This window comes from Emys orbicularis, chromosome 2, assembly GCF_028017835.1.
Source record: "Emys orbicularis isolate rEmyOrb1 chromosome 2, rEmyOrb1.hap1, whole genome shotgun sequence".
Taxonomy (NCBI): domain Eukaryota; kingdom Metazoa; phylum Chordata; order Testudines; family Emydidae; genus Emys; species Emys orbicularis.
In genome coordinates, this window is record NC_088684.1 from 109,125,036 (window position 1) to 109,147,574 (window position 22,539).

General features: G+C 42.4%; 1 protein-coding gene across 1 annotated transcript in view; it reads right to left on the reverse strand.

The window, feature by feature from the left end:
* CDKAL1 (CDK5 regulatory subunit associated protein 1 like 1) overlaps positions 1–22,539 on the reverse strand; it is a 645,112-nt gene that overhangs the window by 219,973 nt on the left and 402,600 nt on the right. The window contains exon 11 of the mRNA XM_065398726.1: positions 14,209–14,354. Coding sequence (XP_065254798.1) covers positions 14,209–14,354 — 146 coding nt within the window. The remainder of the gene's footprint in view (positions 1–14,208; positions 14,355–22,539) is intronic.

Below are 22,539 nucleotides of genomic sequence, written 5' to 3' on the forward strand. Positions count from 1 at the left end.
TTAGAAAGATGACTCTTCAAAAAGAGATCACCATGACAGCTCCTGAGACTATCAAGATGAAGTTCACATTCATTACACTCTTACCACATCAAGAAGCATTTCCGCCCTCACTATAATTCCGCACACTAATTATTGTTTACACTACAGTAGCACTAAGAGGCCCCAAAGTCAGATTACAGTACCTTTTCCTGAGCACTCTACAAACATACAGAGATAGTCCCTGTTCCAAAGATCTTACAATCTAATTCAAGACAAAACTCATTAAGTGGATATAGCAAACAAATGGAAGGAAAGGGAAACAAAGCATAAGGATAATAGTGATAGCATTTACTGTAGATGAGGTCGAACCAGTTACTAACTCCCACTGTCATAGACAGTAATTATTTCTTCATCTACCTACATACCTAAATAGAAACAGATGGACATGATGAAAATATGATTAATGTCATCATTTAATACAGACAAGTTATAACTAAACATTTTGGTAACAATTTTATTTTGAAAGACTAAAAAAAAGTCTGCCTTGTTAAATTTGTTAACTCCATAAAATAATGACTAAAGCAACTAATCCAGTGTAGCTTTCACACTCAACCCAACTCCTGTCACAGCAACAAATGACTTGGACCTAACAGATGTGGGGTTTCTACCATTAATTTGTTTTTCTGAATCTACTCCCTATGCAGAGTCACACCACACGGAGGCCAGAATCACACCTAACAAGCCATGCAACTATTTAGAGCAGCAGTACAAAAGTAAATTAGAATGTACATTTGTGACAGCTGCCATCTTGGATTACAGAACAGGGAATGATCCATCGTCCTGCAGAGCTGAAACTAGGGTTACCATATTTCCACAATCAAAAAAGAGGACACGGGGGTGGGTGGGGGGGAGCCCCGCCCCCACCCCCATCCACTCCCTCCCACTTCCAACCCCCTGACTGCCCCCCTCAGAACCCCTAACCCCCCCCCACTTCTTGTCCCCTGACTGCCCCCTCCTGAGAACCCCCCACCCTAACTGCCTCCCTAGGACCCTACCTGTCCCCTGACTGCCCCGACCCTTATGGGTGGCAGGTTTGTAGAAATTTTGGTGGTGCCCAGAACCCGACCCCCCCACCTGCCTAAGGCTCTGGGAGGGGGGTTGGGTGGGGGGAGGAGGTCTGGGGTGCAGGTCCTGGGCTGGGAATTAGGGTGCAGGAGGGGTGCAGGCTCTGGGATAGAGTTTGGGTGCTGGGTGCAGGCTCCGGGTTGGGGCAGGAAGTGGGTGTGCAGGAGGGGGTGAGAGGTGCAGGCTCTGGGATGGAGTTTGGGGGTGGGAGGCGGTGTAAAGGGAGGGGGTGCAGGCTTTAGGAGGGAGTTTGAGGGCAGGAGGGGGTGTGTGGGAAGGGGGAGGGGGTTGGGGAGGGAGTTTGGGGATAGGAGGGGATGCAGGGGTGAGGGCTGTGGGTCTGAGGATGAGGGGTTCATGATGCAGGAGGGGGCTCAGGGCTGGGGCAGAGGATTAGGGTGCGGGGGGATGAGGGCTGGGGATGAGGGGTTTGGGGCATTGGAGAGGCTCAGGGCTAGGGTGGAAGGGCAGCCTGCCTTGCCATTAGTGGATGGGGGGCACTAGGACCCTGGGGCAGCAGACAGCAGTTGCTGCCAGGAGGGCGTAGGAATGTGCTACTTGGGCAGCACAAGCAGGCAGGGGAGAGGGGCGCGCTGCTTTCTTTCGGGCAGGGACGGGGGGAGACCCGCGGGGGGGAGGGGGCGCCTGGGGGGGGGGGCAGGTGGAGGCCGGGGCCCGCTCCAGGCAGGGCTGGGGGAGAGACCCAGCTCCAAATATTGCTGGAGCAGGGCCCCCAGCCCTGGATATTGCTGGAGCTCGGGTACCACAAAATAATATAACCCGCCGCCCCCCCACCCCATATTCACCCCCCCACCCCCAGACAGGCCCATCCAACCCTCCCCCTGCTCCCTGACTGCCCCCCAGGACTCCCCTTACCATGCCCATGCTGGTCAGATGCTAGCTCCACGTGTAGGCAAAACACGCTGCCGGTGGGGCTGTTTGTGTGGTTACACCGGGCTGCAGGCAGCATGGGGGGAGCAGGGGAGGGGCTCTGGCTGCTGGAGGCCAATGGGAGCGGCGCAGTCAGGCCCAGCTGCCCAATCAGCCGCGCTGCACTCTGCTTGGAAGGGAGGGGGGGGGGAAATCCCGGAGCTTTTAACCTAGTTACCAATTCCTCCCGGACGGCTATTTAAAGACGCAAAAGCCGGACATGTCCGGGGAAATACGGACGGATGGTAACCCTAGCTGAAACCCAAGTCCCTATAGCTTGAGCTAAGAGAGCTCTCAAGCTGAGAGATGTAAAATACCCAATTCCCATATCCCTTGTGCATCTCACCCACAAAAGGGGACACAACCAAACTGACAAATTGACAAAACATTCAAATGCTCATACCCTGGTTTACAAAAGGCCTTGTCCACAAAATTATTCTCAGGTCTTTTCCGAGACCTGACTGAAGTCTATTTGAACTATCTGAACAGAAGGAGAGATGAAGGGATCAGTGTGGCTCTACAGAGGTAATACATTTGAAAAAACTGCAGCTACTTGTAAATATCCTCTTTTTAACTCATGAAATTTCCTCTGCAGATGTCAATTACAGGAGCTTAGCAAGCACTAGCAATCTCCAAAAGGAGGGCAATTATTAAAAATTGTTAAAAAAATTGTTAAAAATTAAAAATCTACTTAAAAATAAAATCTGTAATAGCTGTTACAGTCTACTGGATCAGTGATCTTTAAACTTAGTAGGACCTACAAGATACAGTGTAATGAATTCTATGAAGTCTTTTCGGTGTTTCAAAAACATTTTGTAGAAAGATACCTAAAAAGACACATTTATGTGATAGGGTGTAATAGTGCGAGGGAGCTGTTACAATGTATTGAGTAAATACTGTAATATGCATTTTGAAAGTGAGTGGATGTCCCAAAAAATCATGTTTATCTAAACTGAAAACTGTGTGTTTAGAAAAGCTCTCTGATGATTCTTTATTTAAACCTTAGCTCTGTAGTAGTATGGGAAAGTTTATATTAACATTGCCAAGCTGGAGAAGCCTCAGGTTTGTAATACCAGACTTCCTGGACTCATAGGTGCAAATTCTAGCAGGATTGACTCTGACCTTCATCTTTTCAATGAAGACTAATTGACTATCTGGCAGTTTACTGTGTGGACATCTTTCAGATGAAACTATTCTTTACACAGTGATTAACCGGTGGAACTTAGTATCATAAGATGATTTTGACACCAAGAGTTTAGTGGATGTGACAGAGTGCACAGGCTTAGTGCTCTGGAACTGCTCTGAATGAAGTTGAGACAGGACCCTCGTGCAGTGCGACAACCCCTCAGGGCATATTCTCAGGGCAAGTCTCCTTGGCTTCAGCGCCTGCTTGGGTCTGACCTTGGAGTGCCCTGCACCCCCATTCACACCGTGAGCTCCCAGGGGCACCTGGGGAAGCCTTACATGCCCCCAAAGGAGCCATGCACCCCAACTTTGCAGTCAGCAGTGACTCTCAGCCAGCGAAGTAAAACTGAAGGGTTTATTAGTCGTCGGGATCACAGTTTAGAACAGATCTTGTTAGCACAGAAATTAGGGACATTCTGCCATGTCCATCTTGGGGGGATCCAGAACCAAAAGTCTTGGGCTCTCTCCCCTCAGTCCCCAACCCCGAGACTGACTCGCTTCCAGCAGCCCACCCTCACTCATGCCCAGATGTTCCTCCTCCGTCCTCTGTCTCTTTACTGGGCAAACAGGTCACCTGGTCTCCACCTCTCTCTTTGCTCTCCAACACCTCCGGCTGGCTCTTGCAGGAGATGGGCCCTGCCCATCAGTTGCTAGGATACAGGGAGTTGGGCATTGTTTGTGCCCAGGCAGCCAGTCACACCTGCCCTCTAGGGGTCTTTGCAATGAACACACACCATTGTCCCACCACCTAGATACTTGAGTAACACATAGTGAAACTGAGGCGCACACACACAGTATTCAGACAAAACATTAACATTCCCACTTTGTCACAGTAGAGTTCAAAAACACTTATATGGATAATAAAAACATACATCCCTGACTGATGTTACTCTAACTTGTTCTTTAAAATCTCCAGTGATGGGGATTCCACAATCTCCGTTGGTACTCTGTTCCAATATGTAACTATGCGTGTGTGTGTATATATATATATGTACAGAATTTTATATATTATCTAATCATAGAATCAGAGAAGATTAGGATTGGAAGAGACCTCAGGAGGTCATCTAGTCCAACCCCTTGCTCAAAGCAGGACCAACACCAACTAAATCATCCCAGCCAGGGTTTTGTCAAGCCAGGCCTTAAAAAGCTCTAAGGATGGAGATTGCACCACCTCCCTAGGCAACCCATTCCAGTGCTTCACCACCCTCCCAGTGAAATAGTGTTTCCTAATATTCAACCGAGACCTCCCCCACTGCAACTTGAGACCATTGCTCCTTGTTCTGTCATCTACCACCACTGAGAACAGCCAAGCTCCATCCTCATTGGAACCCCCCTCAGGAAGCTGAAGGCTGCTATCAAATTCCCCCTTCACTCTTCTTTTCTGCAGACTAAACAAGCCCAGTTACCTCAATGTAACATGCACATACACAACACACAACTAAGCATGCCTCTCACTCTGCCAAGGTGCAAATGTAGAGCGTAATGTATGACTAAGGCACATAATGATGGAACCAAGTCTTTTAAACAGGAAAATTAAAATGACGTGAGACCCATTACTTGAGAGTAAATAACTGTCTATAAGTTCAGTTTTACATTCTTTCTGATGTAAATAATTTTCAAGAATAAGATTGACAACAAATTTACATGGAACAATTAACTCCAAGGCTAAAATAAGCGATGTCCCTTGACTGAGGGACAGTTGAGAAGTTTGACAACGGGTGATATAAACTCTCATGCTTCTGTGCATAAGTCAATCACTGACAGATGGGGCTAAGATGATACTTCCCTTATGGCCATGTTATTCTATTATTGTCGACTACAGCAACAGTTCTCGACCATGGGTCCGTGGGGCTGAAACCCCAAGCCCCAGCGCCCCTTGCCGGAGGGCTCTGGAGTTTTTATAGCATGTTGAGGGGGGCCTCAGAAAGAAAAAGGCTGAGAATCCCTGGACTAGAGGATTTCTTACATCTTCCTCTAAGGCATCTGGTACTGGCCACTGTCAGAGGAAGTGGCTGGAGATTAAATGAATGACTGATCTAGTCAAGTTTGGCAATTCCAACTGTAAAAACCAAAACCTTGTCTGACCTCTGCATATTTAAAGGTATCTCTGAACTTTTTTATAAATGTAGCTAGTTTTCTTTAGTGTCATTGCCCAAAACACTGTAATTGCTGGGCAACTAAGATCCTCGTTTATTCTTCATAAAGTATTAGTCACCTTATAACATTTTAATTAATTTTCCATCATATTAATATTCGTTCACTTAATTGCTTTTCACGCTGCTAAATGATATTTAAGTTATGGCTACTTTTTGTAAGCAATGGAGATCAGTTCAGGTGCTCCAACTAAGTCTCCAGATATTAATGGGGAAGTGAGAGTAGGGAGAAATAGGGCAGAAGAGGGCTGATGGCAAGGTATTTTTAATGAGCGATCTTTGACTTTGAAAGTTGCTCCCTCTGGGTCTGACAGCACAAATTTGTTGTCCTTCAGAGTATATTGCAAAAGCTATCTATATTTCTAAGTTTTGAGGGCTGGGGAAGAATCTGGAGAGAATGGAAGCAGGCAATCATATTAAAATGGTGACACAATCTCACAAGAACAAAAAAAGTTAATGAGAAATATTAAATCCATCTCAGAAAAGGTTGTTCCTTTGCTCCTTCTCAAGATGTAAGGCTGGAAGTTGTCAGCTTTAACTCTGAATTTTCTTTCTTTTATCAGTCAAGTTTTTGGTTTGAAATTCTCTTAGCTTGTATAGAGAAAGCGAGAGTGAAAGATTCATTTATCTTTTCATTAACAACATAATCTCATCACACAGGAGAAATGTATTAGGGTGTAGCACAATTAAGCTCGGTCAACAGTAACAAACAAGAATTTCAAAAGAGAATCACCATTTTAAAGGTTCTTTCATCAATATATCATCATGTTGCTAGTTATTCAAGTAATTGCAAAATGTGACATTCAGATCTCAAATATTCTTTAACTAAAATTTATTCCAATTATTTGCTTTTATTGCTAAAAGTAAATTTCAAGGGATTAAATTGAAAAAGTTTTTGACATAATTAAAGCAAACTTACTTTTTTTTTTATAACTACAAACAACATCCTTCAAAAGTTTAATTATGTTGTGAATCTTGAAAACTAAAACTATTTAAAGGCAAAACAACTCACATTTTAATACAGTGAAACCTCAGTTAACACAATTGCTGATATCTGGATATAAGATTAAATTTACTATACGTCTATTTATGAAGATCCCATATTTGTAGTAAGCACTTTGAAATTAATACCCGATTCAAGAATCAACATTTTAAATAACTAAGTCCCCCTCTGCCCACAAACACCAAGCAGAAAATACATAGTAATATTGGTTATCAACAGATATGTTTGAATAAAAACACAAGATCCTAAAGGAATCAATATAGTCTCATCTCCTTTATGCTGATGTTCAATTCTGTGAAATTGAAGCTACTTACAAATAAATTCTGTTTAAAGAGCAAGTCTGATAACCCTGTATTGACAGATGATCACTGCATAGCAGATACAGTACCAGTATGTCATCCACAGCATTCATTTTCTGGATACTGTATTAAAGAAAATGTCTGTATGCTAAGAGTTAAAGGAATGCATTTGAAAGGTATCAAGGTTGTATAAGACAGACATTTTTACAATGCATAAACTAGGAAATACGAGTTCTTTAATCCAGTTTCTCAAGTCCATAGTGTTTGTTTGTGGTTTCCTTTTATTGCAGACACTGCTGCAAAGCCTCATCCCAGGCTAACAGCAGTATCATTCAGTTGAGTGGTTACAGACAGAACCAGATTTAGACAGATGCACGGGAAGGCCAACTTCTGGAATCATGTGATTGCACCAGAATATCAGCTTTCATTTTTAAAAAGAGTTTCTAGGATGTGAAGAAAATCTCAAAAACAAACTGTGAATAAACAATGCATGTCTGCCTGAGTCCCCAAAGAGCCTGAAACAATAGCTCTGAGGGATGTGAACTGCTCCATTCATCTCAATGGAGTTTTAACACCAAAACCCCTGCACTCTGGAGGACTATACCAACACCACCTCAGTAGAGAACTGTAGGTGTCGAAGGAGAAAAGTACTTCTGCACGCACCCAAGCTAATACTCCAACAGTACAGGGAGTTACATAAGAACGGCCGTACTGGATCAGACCAAAGGTCCATCTAGCCTAGTATCCTGTCTACCGAAAGTGGCCAATGTCAGGTGCCCCAGAGGGAGTGAACCTAACAGGTAATGATCAAGTGATCTCTCTCCTGCCATCCATCTCCACCCTCTGACAAACAGAGGCTAGGGACACCATTCCTTACCCATCCTTGCTAATAGCCATTAGTGAACTTAACCTCCATGAATTTATCCAGTTCTCTTTTAAACACTGTTATAGTCCTAGCCTTCACAACCCTCCTCAGGCAAGGAGTTCCACAAGTTGACTGTGCGCTGTGTGAAGAAGAACTTCCTTTTATTTGTTTTAAACCTGCTGCCCATTAATTTCATTTGGTGGCCCCTAGTTCTTGTATTATGGGAATAACTAAATAACTTTTCCTTATCTACTTTCTCCACATCACTCATGATTTTATATACCTCTATCATATCCCCCCTTAGTCTCTTCATTTCCAAACTGAAAAGTCCTAGCCTCTTTAATCTCTCCTCATATGGGACCCATTCCAAACCCCTAATCATTTTAGTTGCCCTTCTCTGAACCTTTTCTAGTGCCAGTATATATTTTTTGCGATGAGGACACCACATCTGTACGCAGTATTCAAGATGTGGGCGTACCATTGATTTATATAAGGGCAATAAGATATTCTCTGTCTTATTCTCTATCCCCTTTTTAATGATTCCTAACATCCTGTTTGCTTTTTTGACTGCCTCTGCACACTGCGTGGACGTCTTCAGAGAACTATCCACGATGACTCCAAGATCTTTTTCATGATTCGTTGTAGCTAAATTAGCCCCCATCATATTGAATGTATAGTTGGGGTTATTTTTTCGAATGTGCATTACTTTACATTTATCCACATTAAATTTCATTTGCCATTTGGTTGCCCAATCACTTAGTTTTGTGAGATCTTTTTGAAGTTCTTCACAGTCTGCTTTGGTCTTAACTATCTTGAGCAGTTTAGTATCATCTGCAAACTTTGCCACCTCACTTTTTACCCCTTTCTCCAGATCATTTATTAATAAGTTGAATAGGATTGGTCCTAGGACTGACCATTGGGGAACACCACTAGTTACCCCTCTCCATTCTGAGAATTTACCATTTATTCCTACCCTTTGTTCCCTGTCTTTTAACCAGTTCTCAATCCATGAAAGGACCTTCCCTTTTATCCCATGACAACTTAATTTACGTAAGAGCCTTTGGTGAGGGACCTTGTCAAAGGCTTTCTGGAAATCTAAGTACACTATGTTCACTGGATCCCCCTTGTCCACATGTTTGTTGACCCCTTCAAAGAACGATTTCCCTTTACAGAAACCATGTTGACTTTTGCAGAACAATTTATGTTCTTCTATGTGTCTGACAATTTTATTCTTTACTATTGTTTCAAATAATTTGCCCGCTACTGACGTTAGACTTACCGGTCTGTAATTGCCGGGATCACCTCTAGAGACCTTTTTAAATATTGGCGTTACATTAGCTATCTTCCAGTCATTGGGTACAGAAGCCGATTTAAAGGACAGGTTACAAACCATAGTTAATAGTTCCGCAACTTCACATTTGAGTTCTTTCAGAACTCTTGGGTGAATGCCATCTGGTCCCGGTGACTTGTTAATGTTAAGTTTATCAATTAATTCCAAAACCTCCTCTAGTGACACTTCAATCTGTGACAGTTCCTCAGATTTGTCACCTACAAAAGCTGGCTCAGGTTTGTGAATCTCCCTAACATCCTCAGCCGTGAAGACTGAAGCAAAGAATCTATTTAGTTTCTCTGCAATGACTTTATCATCTTTAAGTGCTCCTTTTGTATCTCTATCGTCCAGGGACCCACTGGTTGTTTAGCAGGTTTCCTGCTTCTGATGTTCTTAAAAAACATTTTATTACCTTTTGAGTTTTTGGCTAGCTATTCTTCAAACTCCTTTTTGGCTTTTCTTATTACATTTTTACACTTAATTTGGCAGTGTTTATGCTCCTTTCTATTTACCTCTCTAGGATCTGACTTCCACTTTTTATCTCTCACTGCTTCCTTTACATGGTTGTTAAGCCACGGTGGCTCTTTTTTAGTTCTTTTATTGTGTTTCTTAATTTGGGGTATACATTTACGTTGGGCCTCTATTATGGTGTCTTTAAAAAGTGTCCATGCAGCTTGCAGGGATTTCACTCTAGTCACTGTACCTTTTAATTTCTGTTTAACTAACCCCCTCATTTTTGCATAGTTCCCCTTTTTGAAATTAAATGCCACAGTGTTGGGCTGTTGAGATGTTCTTCCCACCACAGGGATGTTAAATGTAAATCAAGAGTTGCCTCTCCCCTTGTGGGTTCCCGTACCAGCTGCTCCAAGAAGCAGTCATTTAAAGTATCGAGAAATTTTGTCTCTGCATTTCGTCCTGAGGTGACATATTCCCAGTCAATATGGGGGTAATTGAAATCCCCCACTATTATTGAGTTCTTAATTTTGATAGCCTCTCTAATTTCCCTCAGCATTTCATCATCACTATCATTGTCCTGGTCAGGTGGTCGATAATAGATCCCTAATCTTATATTCTTATTAGAGCATGAAATTACTATCCATAGAGATTCTATGGAACATGTGGGTTCACTTAAGATTTTTACTTCATTTGATTCTACATTTTCTTTCACATATAGTGCCACCCCCCCTTCCCCCCTGCACGACTTGTTCTGTCCTTCCGATATATTTTGTACCCCGGAATGATTGTGTCCCATTGATTGTTCTCAGTCCACCAGGTTTCTGTGAAGCCTATTATATCAATATCCTCCTTTATCATGAGGCACTCTAGTTCACCCGTCTTATTATTCTAGCATTTATATACAATCACTTTAAAAACTTGTCACTGTTTATTTGTCTGCCTTTTTCAGATGTGTCCGATTCTTTATGTGAATGTTTCTCGTCTGATCTGGCCCTTACATTATCCTCTTCCATCCTCTCCTCCTGACTAAAACCTAGAGAATCTCTATCAATAGACTCTCCTCTAAGAGAAGTCTCTGTCCAATCCACGTGCTCCTCTGCAGCAGTCGGCTTTCACTCATCTCCTAGTTTAAAAACTGCTCTACAACCTTTTTAATGTTTAGTGCCAGCAGTCTGGTTCCACTTTGGTTTAGGTGGAGCCCATCTCTCCTGTATAGGCTCCCCCCATCCGAAAAGTTTCCCCAGTTCCTAATGAATCTAAACCCCTCCTCTCTACACCATCGTCTCATCCACGCATTGAGACTCTGAAGCTCTGCATGCCTACCTGGCCCTGTGCGAGGAACTGGGAGCATTTCTGAGAATGCCACTATAGAGGTCCTGGATTTCAGTCTCTTCCCTAGCAGCCTAAATTTGGCCTCCAGGACATCTCTCCTACCCTTCCCTATGTCATTGGTACCTACATGTACCACGACCGCTGGCTCCTCCCCAGCACTACACATAAGTCTATCCAGATGCCTCAAGAGATTAGCAACCTTTGCACCAGGCAGGCAAGTCACCATATGGTTCTCCCGGTCATCACAAACCCAGCTATCTATGTTTCTAATGATCGAATCTCCCATTACTAACACCTGCCTTTTCCTAGTGACTGGAGTTCCCTCCCCTGGAGAGGTAACCTCAGTGCGAGAGGATACCCTAAAACCATCTGGAAGGAGGGTCCCAAATATGGGAAGGTTTCCCTCTGCTCCCATTGACTGCTCTGCTTCCCTGGGTCTTTCAACAGTGCAGGGGCTGTCTGACCGGAGGTGGGACAATTCTACAGTGTCCCGGAAAAACTCATCAACATACCTCTCTGCCTCCCTTAGCTCCTCCAGTTCTGCCACCCTGGCCTCCAAAGCCTGTACGAGGTCTCTGAGGGCCAGGAGTTCCTTGCACCGAATGCACACATACGCCATACGCCCACAGGGCAGGCAATCATACATGCTGCACTCAGCGTAATAAACTGGATAGCCCCCACTCTGCTGCTGGGCTTCTGCCTGCATTGTCTCCTGCAGCTACCTAGTTAATGAAAGGGTTTTGTTTAAATCAAGAAGTTTTGAGTGTAGTTTAGTTTACAGGTTTTAAAGGACAGCAAGTGAACCTTGCCCCCTTCCCACTCCCCTTCCAAACTCCCTTGCGAAACTCTCTGTTAGCAGCCCCAGTTTTCAAAGCTCCCGGGTCGCTTTATAAAGCCCTGGCCTTCTTGATAGCCCCGCCCACTGACTAAGGCTCAGCCAATTAACAGAGGCTTCTAGCAGAGTTCCCCCTGCTGCCACTCCTGCCTCTCAAAGGGAAGAGATGACTCATGGTGCTTCTCTTGGGTTGTAAAGAAGGTGGTCCCATGTTTATTTCCCCTGGCTCTCTGAGAATGGAGGGGTTCCTTGGTCATTATGTGACTAGTGCCCCAGCATGAACAGATCAGGCACCTCATGGTTCACTTTCTCTCATTCCACTCCTATCGATTTCAGAATTTCTTTCTTTCTATTTGTCTGGGTTTTTTTCATCAAGGTATCTGAGGGCTTAATGGAATATCTCAAGTATTGGAGTATCTCCTTCACTGAGTCAACCTATGGTGTTATGGGTCCAATGTCATTCTAAGAGTAAATGCTTACTTGTCAGATGCCTGATTTTATGGAGTATGTGCCATTCTGAATCTACTGGATGGGCCCTGTGCTAGTGTTTGCAGTAAGTGGGTTCAAACTTTACAGCTGTGGTTGATCTGTTTTGTGACATGGAGAGGGCCATCACTCTTTGTACTGCTAAAATAGTTCAAACCACACACAGTTAATATCAGCTATTCTAGGTATAGACTCTGGAGAAGTCTGTGGCAATGTTATGTCTCAGCAATTCTTGCTTTGAGAAATCTGTATGGGAATGTCTACATGGCAACATCATAGCTGGCTGCTACCAGGAGAGGAAAGACTACAAATAAAGACCACATGCTCTTGAACACAAAAGAATAACCAAATGAGTTTAACAGACGTGCACATGTTCAAATATCCAAAATATCTCTCTGTGTCTTGCATAGCTACCTCACTCTGCTGCCACGTGTTGCAAAGAATTTTCCATATGCTAAATGGAGACTGTTCCCTAATGGGAACCACTTGATAATCTGGTAGATTTCTAATAAAATGTTATTTTTACTGTTTTTTTAAATAAAGACATCAAATCAATTACTTTTTTTTTTTTAAACTAAATTTACTACAAAAGTAATAACAGTTTGTGGAAAATGACTTATGTCATAGATTACTGTATTCTTAATAAGCAGCTGCTACAAATTTGGATATTAAGTAATTCACACTCTTTTTTTGTGTGCAAGGGCTGCATGATTTAAAAAAATTTCCATATGCCCCAATATGTGCCAGCGCTACTAGGATATCTGAAATCCAGCTGCTGTTATGATAATAGCTGCCAACTTTCAAACTACTGAAGAGAATAATGAATCAGCTTCAAGTCAGTTCAGATATAAATTGACATAGCTCCTCGCTAAGATGTGTGCCAACATAACCTCTTAATTAAAAACAACAACAACAAAGGCATCACCATCCATTGTTTGAAAAAAATCAAACTTCTCAGAACAAGTAATTATAATGATGATAAAAAATAATGGATGCAACCTTTGCTCTTGCAAGTAACCCCATTGCAATCAAATTCCCTGCGTAAGAATATCCGCTCACCTCAGTAAAGGTTGCAGGAGAGGGTCCTTCCATTTTTTAACAGTTATTCTTTGTTATGCCTCCCACCTGCCATGCAGCTTTTCGCATTTCACACTTTATGTAGTTAAACCACTGTACTTTACAGTGATTTGGATAAGAAAAATTGGCACTCTAAATTAAGTGTGTGTAAATGAGTGAAATCCCAAACCCAGGGTGTAAAGTGAAGAACCTTCATTCATTCAAAAAAAACCCAAAACAAAACAACAACAAACCACACCCAAGCTAAGACAAGCACAAACTCACACACAAATACCCATATTTGATAGACAGACAGACAGACAGAAAGCCAAAGAAAGAAAATGAGAAATAATTCTTTCAGATTATTATGAGTTTTCTGTCATTCCACTTGGGAATATTAATTCAAAATAGGCCAAGAAGTTACAAAAGTAATTGTAAGTAAGATATTTAGTGCCACATTTTGCACTTCAATCTTAGTACTTGATGTCATAGGTAAAAAAACTCAACAACTAAAAAACCCCAACTTACTTAATAGAATGCTAAACGTACTATTACTGGCTGTTAAAAGTGTCTTCCTGCTTAACATAACATCATTTGTCTTTTTGTTAGGGAAAATACAACATGTTTAGACACTTTTACTTATGTCAACATATATTCTGTCCTTATAGGAAAAAAGTCTTTCCACAAATCGTTGCAATTCTTTTAAGGCCAACTCAGGGGATTAACATACAAAAGTAAATTTATTCCAGTTAGAGAACATAAAATACTACATAGTAAAAAAAAAAATGTCCATTTATGTTATCATGAGTTGGACCATCTCCAGTATGCAGATTATACAATGCCGAAAAGCCACATTAAAGTTAAAGACTTCAGCAAAGTGAACTTGAAGCAATCTATATATAGTAGTTCAGGCATAAAAATAATCTAAAATTCTATTATTTGAAAAAGATTAGGAATCTATTGACAAATTAAAAGCATGTCACGCAGAGATGGACAGTATTTATGAAACTCAGGCAAATGAGCAAACCACATCAAGAGGTTTATAGGAAACTCAGACTTTGAAAGCTTTCTCGTACCTTAATTATGAGGTTGCAAGTAACTGCATTTTCAGCCACATGTTCTTGACATTGCAAAAAAAGAACACTGGTATTTTCTTGAGTATTAACAGACTTACTTTTCTTTAAGGAAATCCACTACCCGTTTGAAGTCTGCCACACAGTATTCTCTTTTCATGTCCATGAGTATGCTGTCAGAAGCAGATTGGACTGGTATGTGAAGAAAAGCATATACTCTTGGATGATTGAGAATCTTTGCTATTTCCTAAAAATTAGTCAGAAGAAAATATTTTTAGCCAATCATTAAAACAATGTACAGAAATCCCATAAAAATCACACATGCTAATGAGGGTCAGTAATGGGGCTTCTGATGCCCAAACTAAACTCAATTATATTGCCTATCCATGAGTCAGCAAGGACAGGAGGAGAAGTAGCAAGGATTATTCAGCAATAAAATGAAAGATTTAGGATTACACTTCACTTCAAATAGAATGTATCAAGAGAGTGCTGTCCTCTAACTAGTATTGTTCGGGAGAGACATAAATATAATTTAAGAGCGAACACTAGAAGCACAGAATTCCAGAACTCTGACTTAGTGTGATTAAAATCTTCAGCAGTGCTCTCAGAGTGCGCCTGTTTTGATTTTCATGAGGGAGCAATGACTATCTCTTTTTCTGTGGGAGACAAACCAGCCCACATGCATTTGCATCTAAGTGCATCCTCTTTAGTTTCTATTTTGAGCATCTTTAAGATTGGCCATTTGCTAATTAAGGAAGAGCCAATGAGTTGCAGACTTGCTCCTCTACTATGTAGCAGTTTTCAGCCTGTAATACAAGTGCAAGAAGAAACTGGAAATTAAAAGGTGACAGTTGTAAAAGGGATAAAAATAAATACATTTATTGAGTACTTCGAAGCACAAGGGTGGGCTTGAAAGGTGATGGGAGATGTAATGGGATGAACAGAGGACATGGGGCCTTGGGGAAACAGGCTGTGTAGGGTCGTGGTTGGAATGTAATGGTCAGTATATGGGAAGATGAATGACGTAACTGCTTATTTCCTTGCTTTTTACAGCATTGGTAGGATATGCAATCTAAGTTAAAGTTTTTGGCTGCCCAAGTTAATGTGCCTTAAAGGGGTCTGATTTTTAGAAAGTGCTAAGCTAATCCCCCTCACCATCCTCCAAAAACAGACATCTTTAATGTGTCACAAATTGGGCACTCGAGAACTGAAATAACCTAAAACTCACTAGTCAGTTTTGGAAATCTTGGCCTTAAAAACAGTGTATAAATGAAGGAGAGAAGTAGTTACATTATTTGGTGAAAACATTTTGCCTACCTTAACTAGATAAACCAAATGTACAACGTTAGATTAGTACAAATATTAATAAATACACCAATAAAGCAATACATGCACAACAAGGTATATGCAGCTAAACCAAGCTAACAGATCAACTCAAGGTACATCAAGCGCATTCACAGATAACAGAAAAGTGCCACAGTGGACCTGTATTTTTTTGAAACATTTCTGTAAAAAAAATACAGAACCTGTTATCTAAACTTTAGATATTCAGATAACATAAGACTTGCATCCAACCCTCCCACCCCAACAAAACCCTAACACAAAGTTTTGCCAAATAAAATCACTCCCAGTTTTGCCAATCTCTCTTTACCTCTTCCCCACAAACTTTGGGGATTTGCATAAAAACATTTGCTATGAACCACCCCAGTTTTACAAAACCAAATACCTTATTTTGCCCATCACTAATGAAAATATTATTTTCCTTTATCAAATAAGGGAAACAAGGCAAAAGAGCTCCAGTATGAGTGATTAATTGAATACTGTTCCAGTACAGAATTCCTTTGCACAGCAGACTCTTCCTCTTTAGCCAGTTCTACTCCTAATTCAAAACAGTTTACTCTGAATTATCCTTCAAAACTATACTGCATTTATGATACAAGTAAGTAATGGATAAGGAGTAAGGCAAAAATCACTAATTTGCCTCAGCATTTTTTGAAATTTTCTTAAAATGTGTCCCTGTCCAGCTTTTAAATAAACCAATCAATCCCCTCACTACGCAGCTAGTGACATTTGTTAGCTTTGTTTTGCTATCTTCCTATTCAGCTTCCTTTGTACAATACTTGCATCTTTTTGTGCTGACCACTGAATAAAAAAAAAAAAAGGATTTAAGCTCCCACTCATATTCTCTAGCTCTCACATATAAAAGAAACATATTTTTTCATCTAGTTGTTCTAAGGCTCAGTGTAAGACTCTTATATTTGAGTCGATTCTTCTTTGTCAATTATTTAATTGTTATTTTATACTTACAGTCTGATACCACCCAGAGACCCCAATCAAAATTCGGCCCTTATTGTGTTAAGCAATATATAGTGGTAGACTTGGTCCTTTGTGTTCCCTCTTTAACTCATCCATTTCTGAAGTTATCTTTTCTTTGCTCCCTCCCCCCCTATTTTTGGCATAGTGTCTGCTTCTCTTTGAGACACAGAGCCCAGCTTTATAATCAAATGTTGCTTTTAACTTTTGAATAGCTTGAGAGGTTCTATAAAAATAAATAAATAAATGAATAAATATTAAAAGAATAGGAGGTGTAACTGCATGTGGTAAGGTTATATTGAATACTGGACAGTATAGGAGACTACACTGCAGTCTGATTTTATCATGAGTTGCTCAATATTTATTGTGTTTCTTAAAGCTCCTGCTCCCAGAGTCCTGTGATTATGTGAGAAACTCAACTTGCTTGCTTGCTTTTTTAAAGAAAGATTCCAGCTGTCATGATTGCAGAGAAAAGTGTGAAAATGTGAACTTCAAAGGCTCCAAAACTAGAAGACATTTTTTCTGCAATGACTACTCTAAACAAGAATAACCTAATTATTAACTCACAGTAACCTGAAGCAAATCAATGCAATTTGCATTTGACCTACTGCAGCACAGTGTACTAACAGGAAACTTAACTCTGTTCATTATAAGAGAGGAAGAGTTAACATGAAATATATTCAGCAGCTATATTAAAAAAGTCCCTGGCCAAAACTGCTTGTTCTAATTAGCTTTCATGGAAACCACATAGGGGCTTCTATGATCCTTGCAATCAGAGTTGCAGATTTGTATCAGGAACAAGAACATGACTATGTTCAGTTAATAAACTCATTTTGCTCAATTCTGTGCTAATATGTCAGAGGATTCCCAGCTTTAATTAACTGAACTGCTCCTCAACTGTCATTATGGGCTCCTGACTTTTCACAGAAAGAACCACAAGTGTAAGATCAGGAAGCTAAAAAATCCTGAGGGAATGCATGAGATGGTCACCTATGTGCTGATAAATGTCACTGACATTTTCACAGTACTGGTTTATATTTGGAAAAGACACAGGGGTCTCAATATCAAACCAAATGTATCTTTCAAAATTTTGTGTGTGTGTGTGCGCGTGAGAGAGAGAGAGATGTGTGTGAGAGACAGATGTACACATTATATACACAAAGAAGGCCAGGTTCAGAGCAGGCATAGAAATTGCATCTCATATGGATTTGCTATGAGGAGAGCAGACAGTGGTACTACTGTCTCAGATACTGCGATCCCATGAAGTATCTTTAGGGTCCATTGTTTTAAATGAATGGTTTGTGTGTGATTGTGTTCTACTCCATGAGAGAGGGCTACCACAGCTCCTCCAGGAACTAAAAACAGTGGATGGTGATTAAGACAAACCAGCCAGGCTGTAACCCTCCTCCTCTCCCTGCACCCCCTCTCCCCCAAGAGAGAGGGGGTTTGGGGGGAGGGATAGCTCAGTTGTTTAAGCATTGGCCTGCTAAACCCAGGGTTGTGAGTTCAATCCTTGAGGGGGCCACTTAGGGTCCGGAGCAAAATCAGTACTTGCTCCTACTAGTGAAAGCAGGGGGCTGGACTCAGTGACTTTTCAAGGTCCCTTCCAGTTCTAGGAGATAGGATATCTCCATTAATTAATTTATTTATTTTAGGTACCAGTGGATTCTCTGTTCAAACTGGATTCTCCAGAGACCAACAGACAAAGAATGGACTTTTGAATAAACAGCACAAGCTTACACTGATTCGGGGTTTTCATTTTGCATCTAAGACAGATAAATTACAACCGGTGGAAAACCCAGCTGTGGGTTCTGAAAGACTAAAACCTACCAGAGCCATAGGTGGAAGCTGGGAGCGATCTCTGGTAACCTTTTAAGTGTGAGTTCAATTTCTTTGATTGCTTTAACATATTCTCTGTAATGCTTTTACCTTAATAATAATTAATTATAATAATAATAAATGTGCTGGTTTAGAAAGAGCTGTGTAGTAACTGATAACTGCATCAATACACTGGTCATAGTCCTCAGAGAGAAAGCAAAGCACAGGTGCTGGCCTTTAGACAGACTGGCTTACTAAGGATATCACAGTGTAAGGCAGGGAGCTGTGCAGCCTTAAAAATCCCCGTCAGGAGTGAGTGAGATGCAGAGCCTAAACTGGGTGCTCTTGGTGGACCAAGGAGGGGGAAAACAGGAGCAGTTGCCGTGAAATTTGACCTCTCAAGATTTTCATCAGGGGAGAGCAGCATTAATCTGTAAAGGGGGCTGCATAAGAGCCCATTCCAGTGGAGCATGCTGAATGGACATCCCTAACCAGTGCATCCTGCTTGCCTCAATCACAGCTTCTTCACAGACAAAATCGCCCCATTTTTGGTTTATGCTGGCCCCTTTTAGCCTCCCCCAGTGAAGAATAGGTTGTACAGCACCTTTCTGCCACTGGAACCTCCCTTCTCTGTACACTTTCCACCTCTGGGGCCATCCACCACAGTTTACTTTCAGGGTTAACTTTCAATGTTGAACTGTTTTAAGGAGTCCTGTGCAAATTGCTTGAAATATATTTCTTGAAAGGGTTTATTAATTCTCATAAAAATCAAAGACTTCCAGCTTTATTATCCAAAGCTCCATGGTATCTAACTAGTAAAGACAGACATGATTTCCTCAAGGTTTTGACTCCAGGTATGGAAAGTAATCTGATTTAAAAGTATTATTGCCCATGCTATTCTATTTCACCAGCTATCAAGAAAAATGAGCTATCAGAAATGGTGATAAGATAAAAGGCTTTGACTTTGATTTTGGAGTGAGTGTTGTCCCATCAAACAGCATATGAGTAAAATATTATTCATGTCTTGCAATTAAGACAAACTAATGATGCGTTTTAGGTAGTGGTACCAATATACATATGTGATTATCTTTCTAAAAGCTGTGCAAGTATATGTCCACTTTAAAGTATGTATCCACTTTAAACGGAATAAGGATTGCAGCCTGCAATATTAAATCACCGAATAGCCTATAGCTGAGCCAGCAAAGTCAAAACGCTAAATTCCAATTTAGGCTTTCAAACTGCTCATTAACCACTGTATATATAAGGTGAATGTCTCATTTCCTGGGTTTGTCTGTCTTCTTACTGCACTACTAAATGTTTACACACTCTCCAGAGACAGTGCCCTCCCTGTTTGTCAGTGATCTGCACAAAACTCAGTGAGACAAAAAAGAAAGCAAGAGAAGAAAAGAGATCATGTCCAAAGAAAATACCAACACCACTGTTGGGCTTACTTATACATCAGTTTCAGTTGTCAAATCTTCCCTGATATTGTGATTTTCCATAACAAGCACTACAGAAATCGTAACTCTTAACTTCAGTGCATTTAAAAAACAATTGTGGACCTAACAGGTAAAAGAGAAATACTGGCCAGTCAGGCATTTCTCTGGGAATGCCTACACAGCACCGGGACCGTGCTTCTCAGTGCAGGTAGGCAGATATGCGCTAGCTCTGCTCATGCAGGGGTGCTAAAAATAGTAGTGTGGCTATGGTTGGAGAGACTGACTATCTGAGTACCTGCCCAACCCCCTGAGTATGTACTCAGGTGTCTAGTCTGAACCACTGCCCATGCTGGCATGGACATACTGCTATTTTTAGAGCACTAGCCCAAACAGAGCAAGTGCATGCCTATCTGCACTGGGATGCATATTCTCAGCTGCTGTGTAGACATATCCTCTATGTCTCAAACTCAAATGACCAAGAGGGCCACATGAGGCCATTGGCCCGAGGGCCGCATTACTGACACCTCCCCCCCACCGCCGCCCTCCCACCCGCCCCCACTCCACCCCTTCCATGAGGCCCCGCCCCTGCCCCGCCTCTTCCCACCCCTTCCCTGCCCCCATTCCAACCTCTTCCCCGAAATCCCCACCCCAACTCTGCCCCCTCCCTGCCCCCAGGGGGGGCAGGAGGGGTATGGGGTGTGGTGGGGGCTCAGGGCAGGGAGTTGGGGTGTGGGGTGCAGGAGGGGTGAGGGGTACAGCAAGGGGTCAGGGTGCAGTGTGCAGCAGGGGGCTCAGGGCAGGGGGTTGGGGTGCAAGAGGGGTGCAGCAGGGGGATCAGGGCAGTGGGTTGGGGTGCAAGAGGAGTGTGGGGTGTGGCAGGGGGCTCAGGGCAGTGGGTTGGGGTGCAAGAGGAGTGCGGGGTGCGGCAGTGGGTTCAGGGCAGGGGGTCGGGGTGCAGGAGGGGTGCGGTATGGGGCTCAGGGCAGTGGGTTGGGATGCAGGAGGGATGCGGGGTGAGGCAGGGGGTCGGGGTGCAGGGTATGGCAGGGGGTCGGGGTGCAGGGTGCGGCAGGGGGCTCAGGGCAGGGGGTTCGGCTGCAGGAGGGGTTCGGGGGGCAGGATCTGGCCCGGACTGTACCGGGGGCAGGGCAGGCTCCCTGCCTGCCCCCGCAAGAGGCTGGAACATGGGGAAGGGGGGGCGGAGAGGCTGTGCGTTTCTGTTGCTTGAGGCACCGCCTCCAGCAGCTCCCATTGGCTGCGGTTCCCCGTTCCCGGACAATTGGAGCTGCTGGGGGCGCTGCCTAAAGCAACAGCCACACACAGCCCCTCCGCCCCCCCTTCCCCACGTTCCAGCCTCTTCCCGGAGCTGAGCAGGGCAGGGCAGGCAGGGAGCCTGCCCTGCTCCCGGTGCTCGTCCGGCCGCTCTGGTAAACACTGGGGGAGGGCAGGGGGGGCTGCGAGGGGCTCGCGGGCCGCAGAAAAACACCCCGCGGGCTGCGTGTTTGAGACCCCTGCTCTATGTCACTTGTCTTACTAGTGCTACTTCCTTAACTTGCCCATTAAGATAGGAAACCGGGAGTCTGCAGTTGTCCATAAGGAGCTGGAACAGATGTACAAAAAGAATGTTTTGTTTGATTACTTAAAAAACCTGGATGTCAGGTTTCAAAGCCTATATGAGTTCAGCTGTTACTTGAAATTACTGCCTCAAAACTTCAAGATAAACAAGATTTCCCAGTCTTAACAAGTCTCACCTTTCATGTACTTAAAACTCAACCAGGTACTTTACAATACAGGCTTTATTCAAATACAGCTTTGCATTGAACAGTCATACTTAGCTAATCGTTACAGATATTCCCACAGCACAAATGGAATACAAAATATTAGATTTCATCACTTATTAAAAACTATTAGTTAGTAGCCCAGAGAGGATGTAAAAGGACACCATGGACTAACAGAGTCTACTTCACCGCATCTCTCATCTGTTTCCCGTTTATATTTTCACACAGCATTTTGCATTACTAGATTTCGCTGTATATTTCCGCCAGTAGAAAAAAAAAGTAATATACAACTTATTTGATTCCTATCTGGATGTAGTAAAGGAACCACATTTGGAAACTTCTGTCTTTAATCATAATAGAAACATCTGACTGCCAATTTTCCCTCTGTTGTGGCATCTACTAATAACTACATAAAAATATTAGCTATATGTGAAGGAGAGAGTCAATGTAGGATCTAAAGGCCCACAGAACAGATGAATTTGTTTTAATCTAACTTTTCAGAACAATTGTTCTGAAGTTGAGACCTTGCAACGTTGTACGTGGGATGTCCTTCCATTTTTTATTCAGTTCTTAACACATGCAGCACATTAGACAGACACTGACAAATATTTTTTTCAAGCCAGTATATTTTGTCATAACAATTACAACACACACATTTCACTAAACTAATACCTAAGAAGCAAATCAACCAGTCAACCTGTAATAAGAGCTTGCATATTAGAAGTACATCACACAATGAAATATCAATATTCATGCTTCTGTACAAATGCCTGTATGACAATCCGTAGACTTTTTTCCTACTCTCCTAGCCTGGAAAAAATCAATTACTCTGGTCTTGTGTCATATGTAAGGAACGCTGATATTAATAACTGCCACCTATATAGCGTCTCCTCAAACACTCAGATCTAAAGAAACACTTGCTGTTTTATTTGTCATGTTCCCATATGGACAATCTTTTCCTTTCTGACATGTTAGATTGGGTCATATAATGAAGGGTCTCTGCTGACAGTTGCCTTTCAGATGCACATTAAAGTAGCTGGTGAACAGCAACACCAGCAGAATCTGAATGAGAATCAAGTGGCTG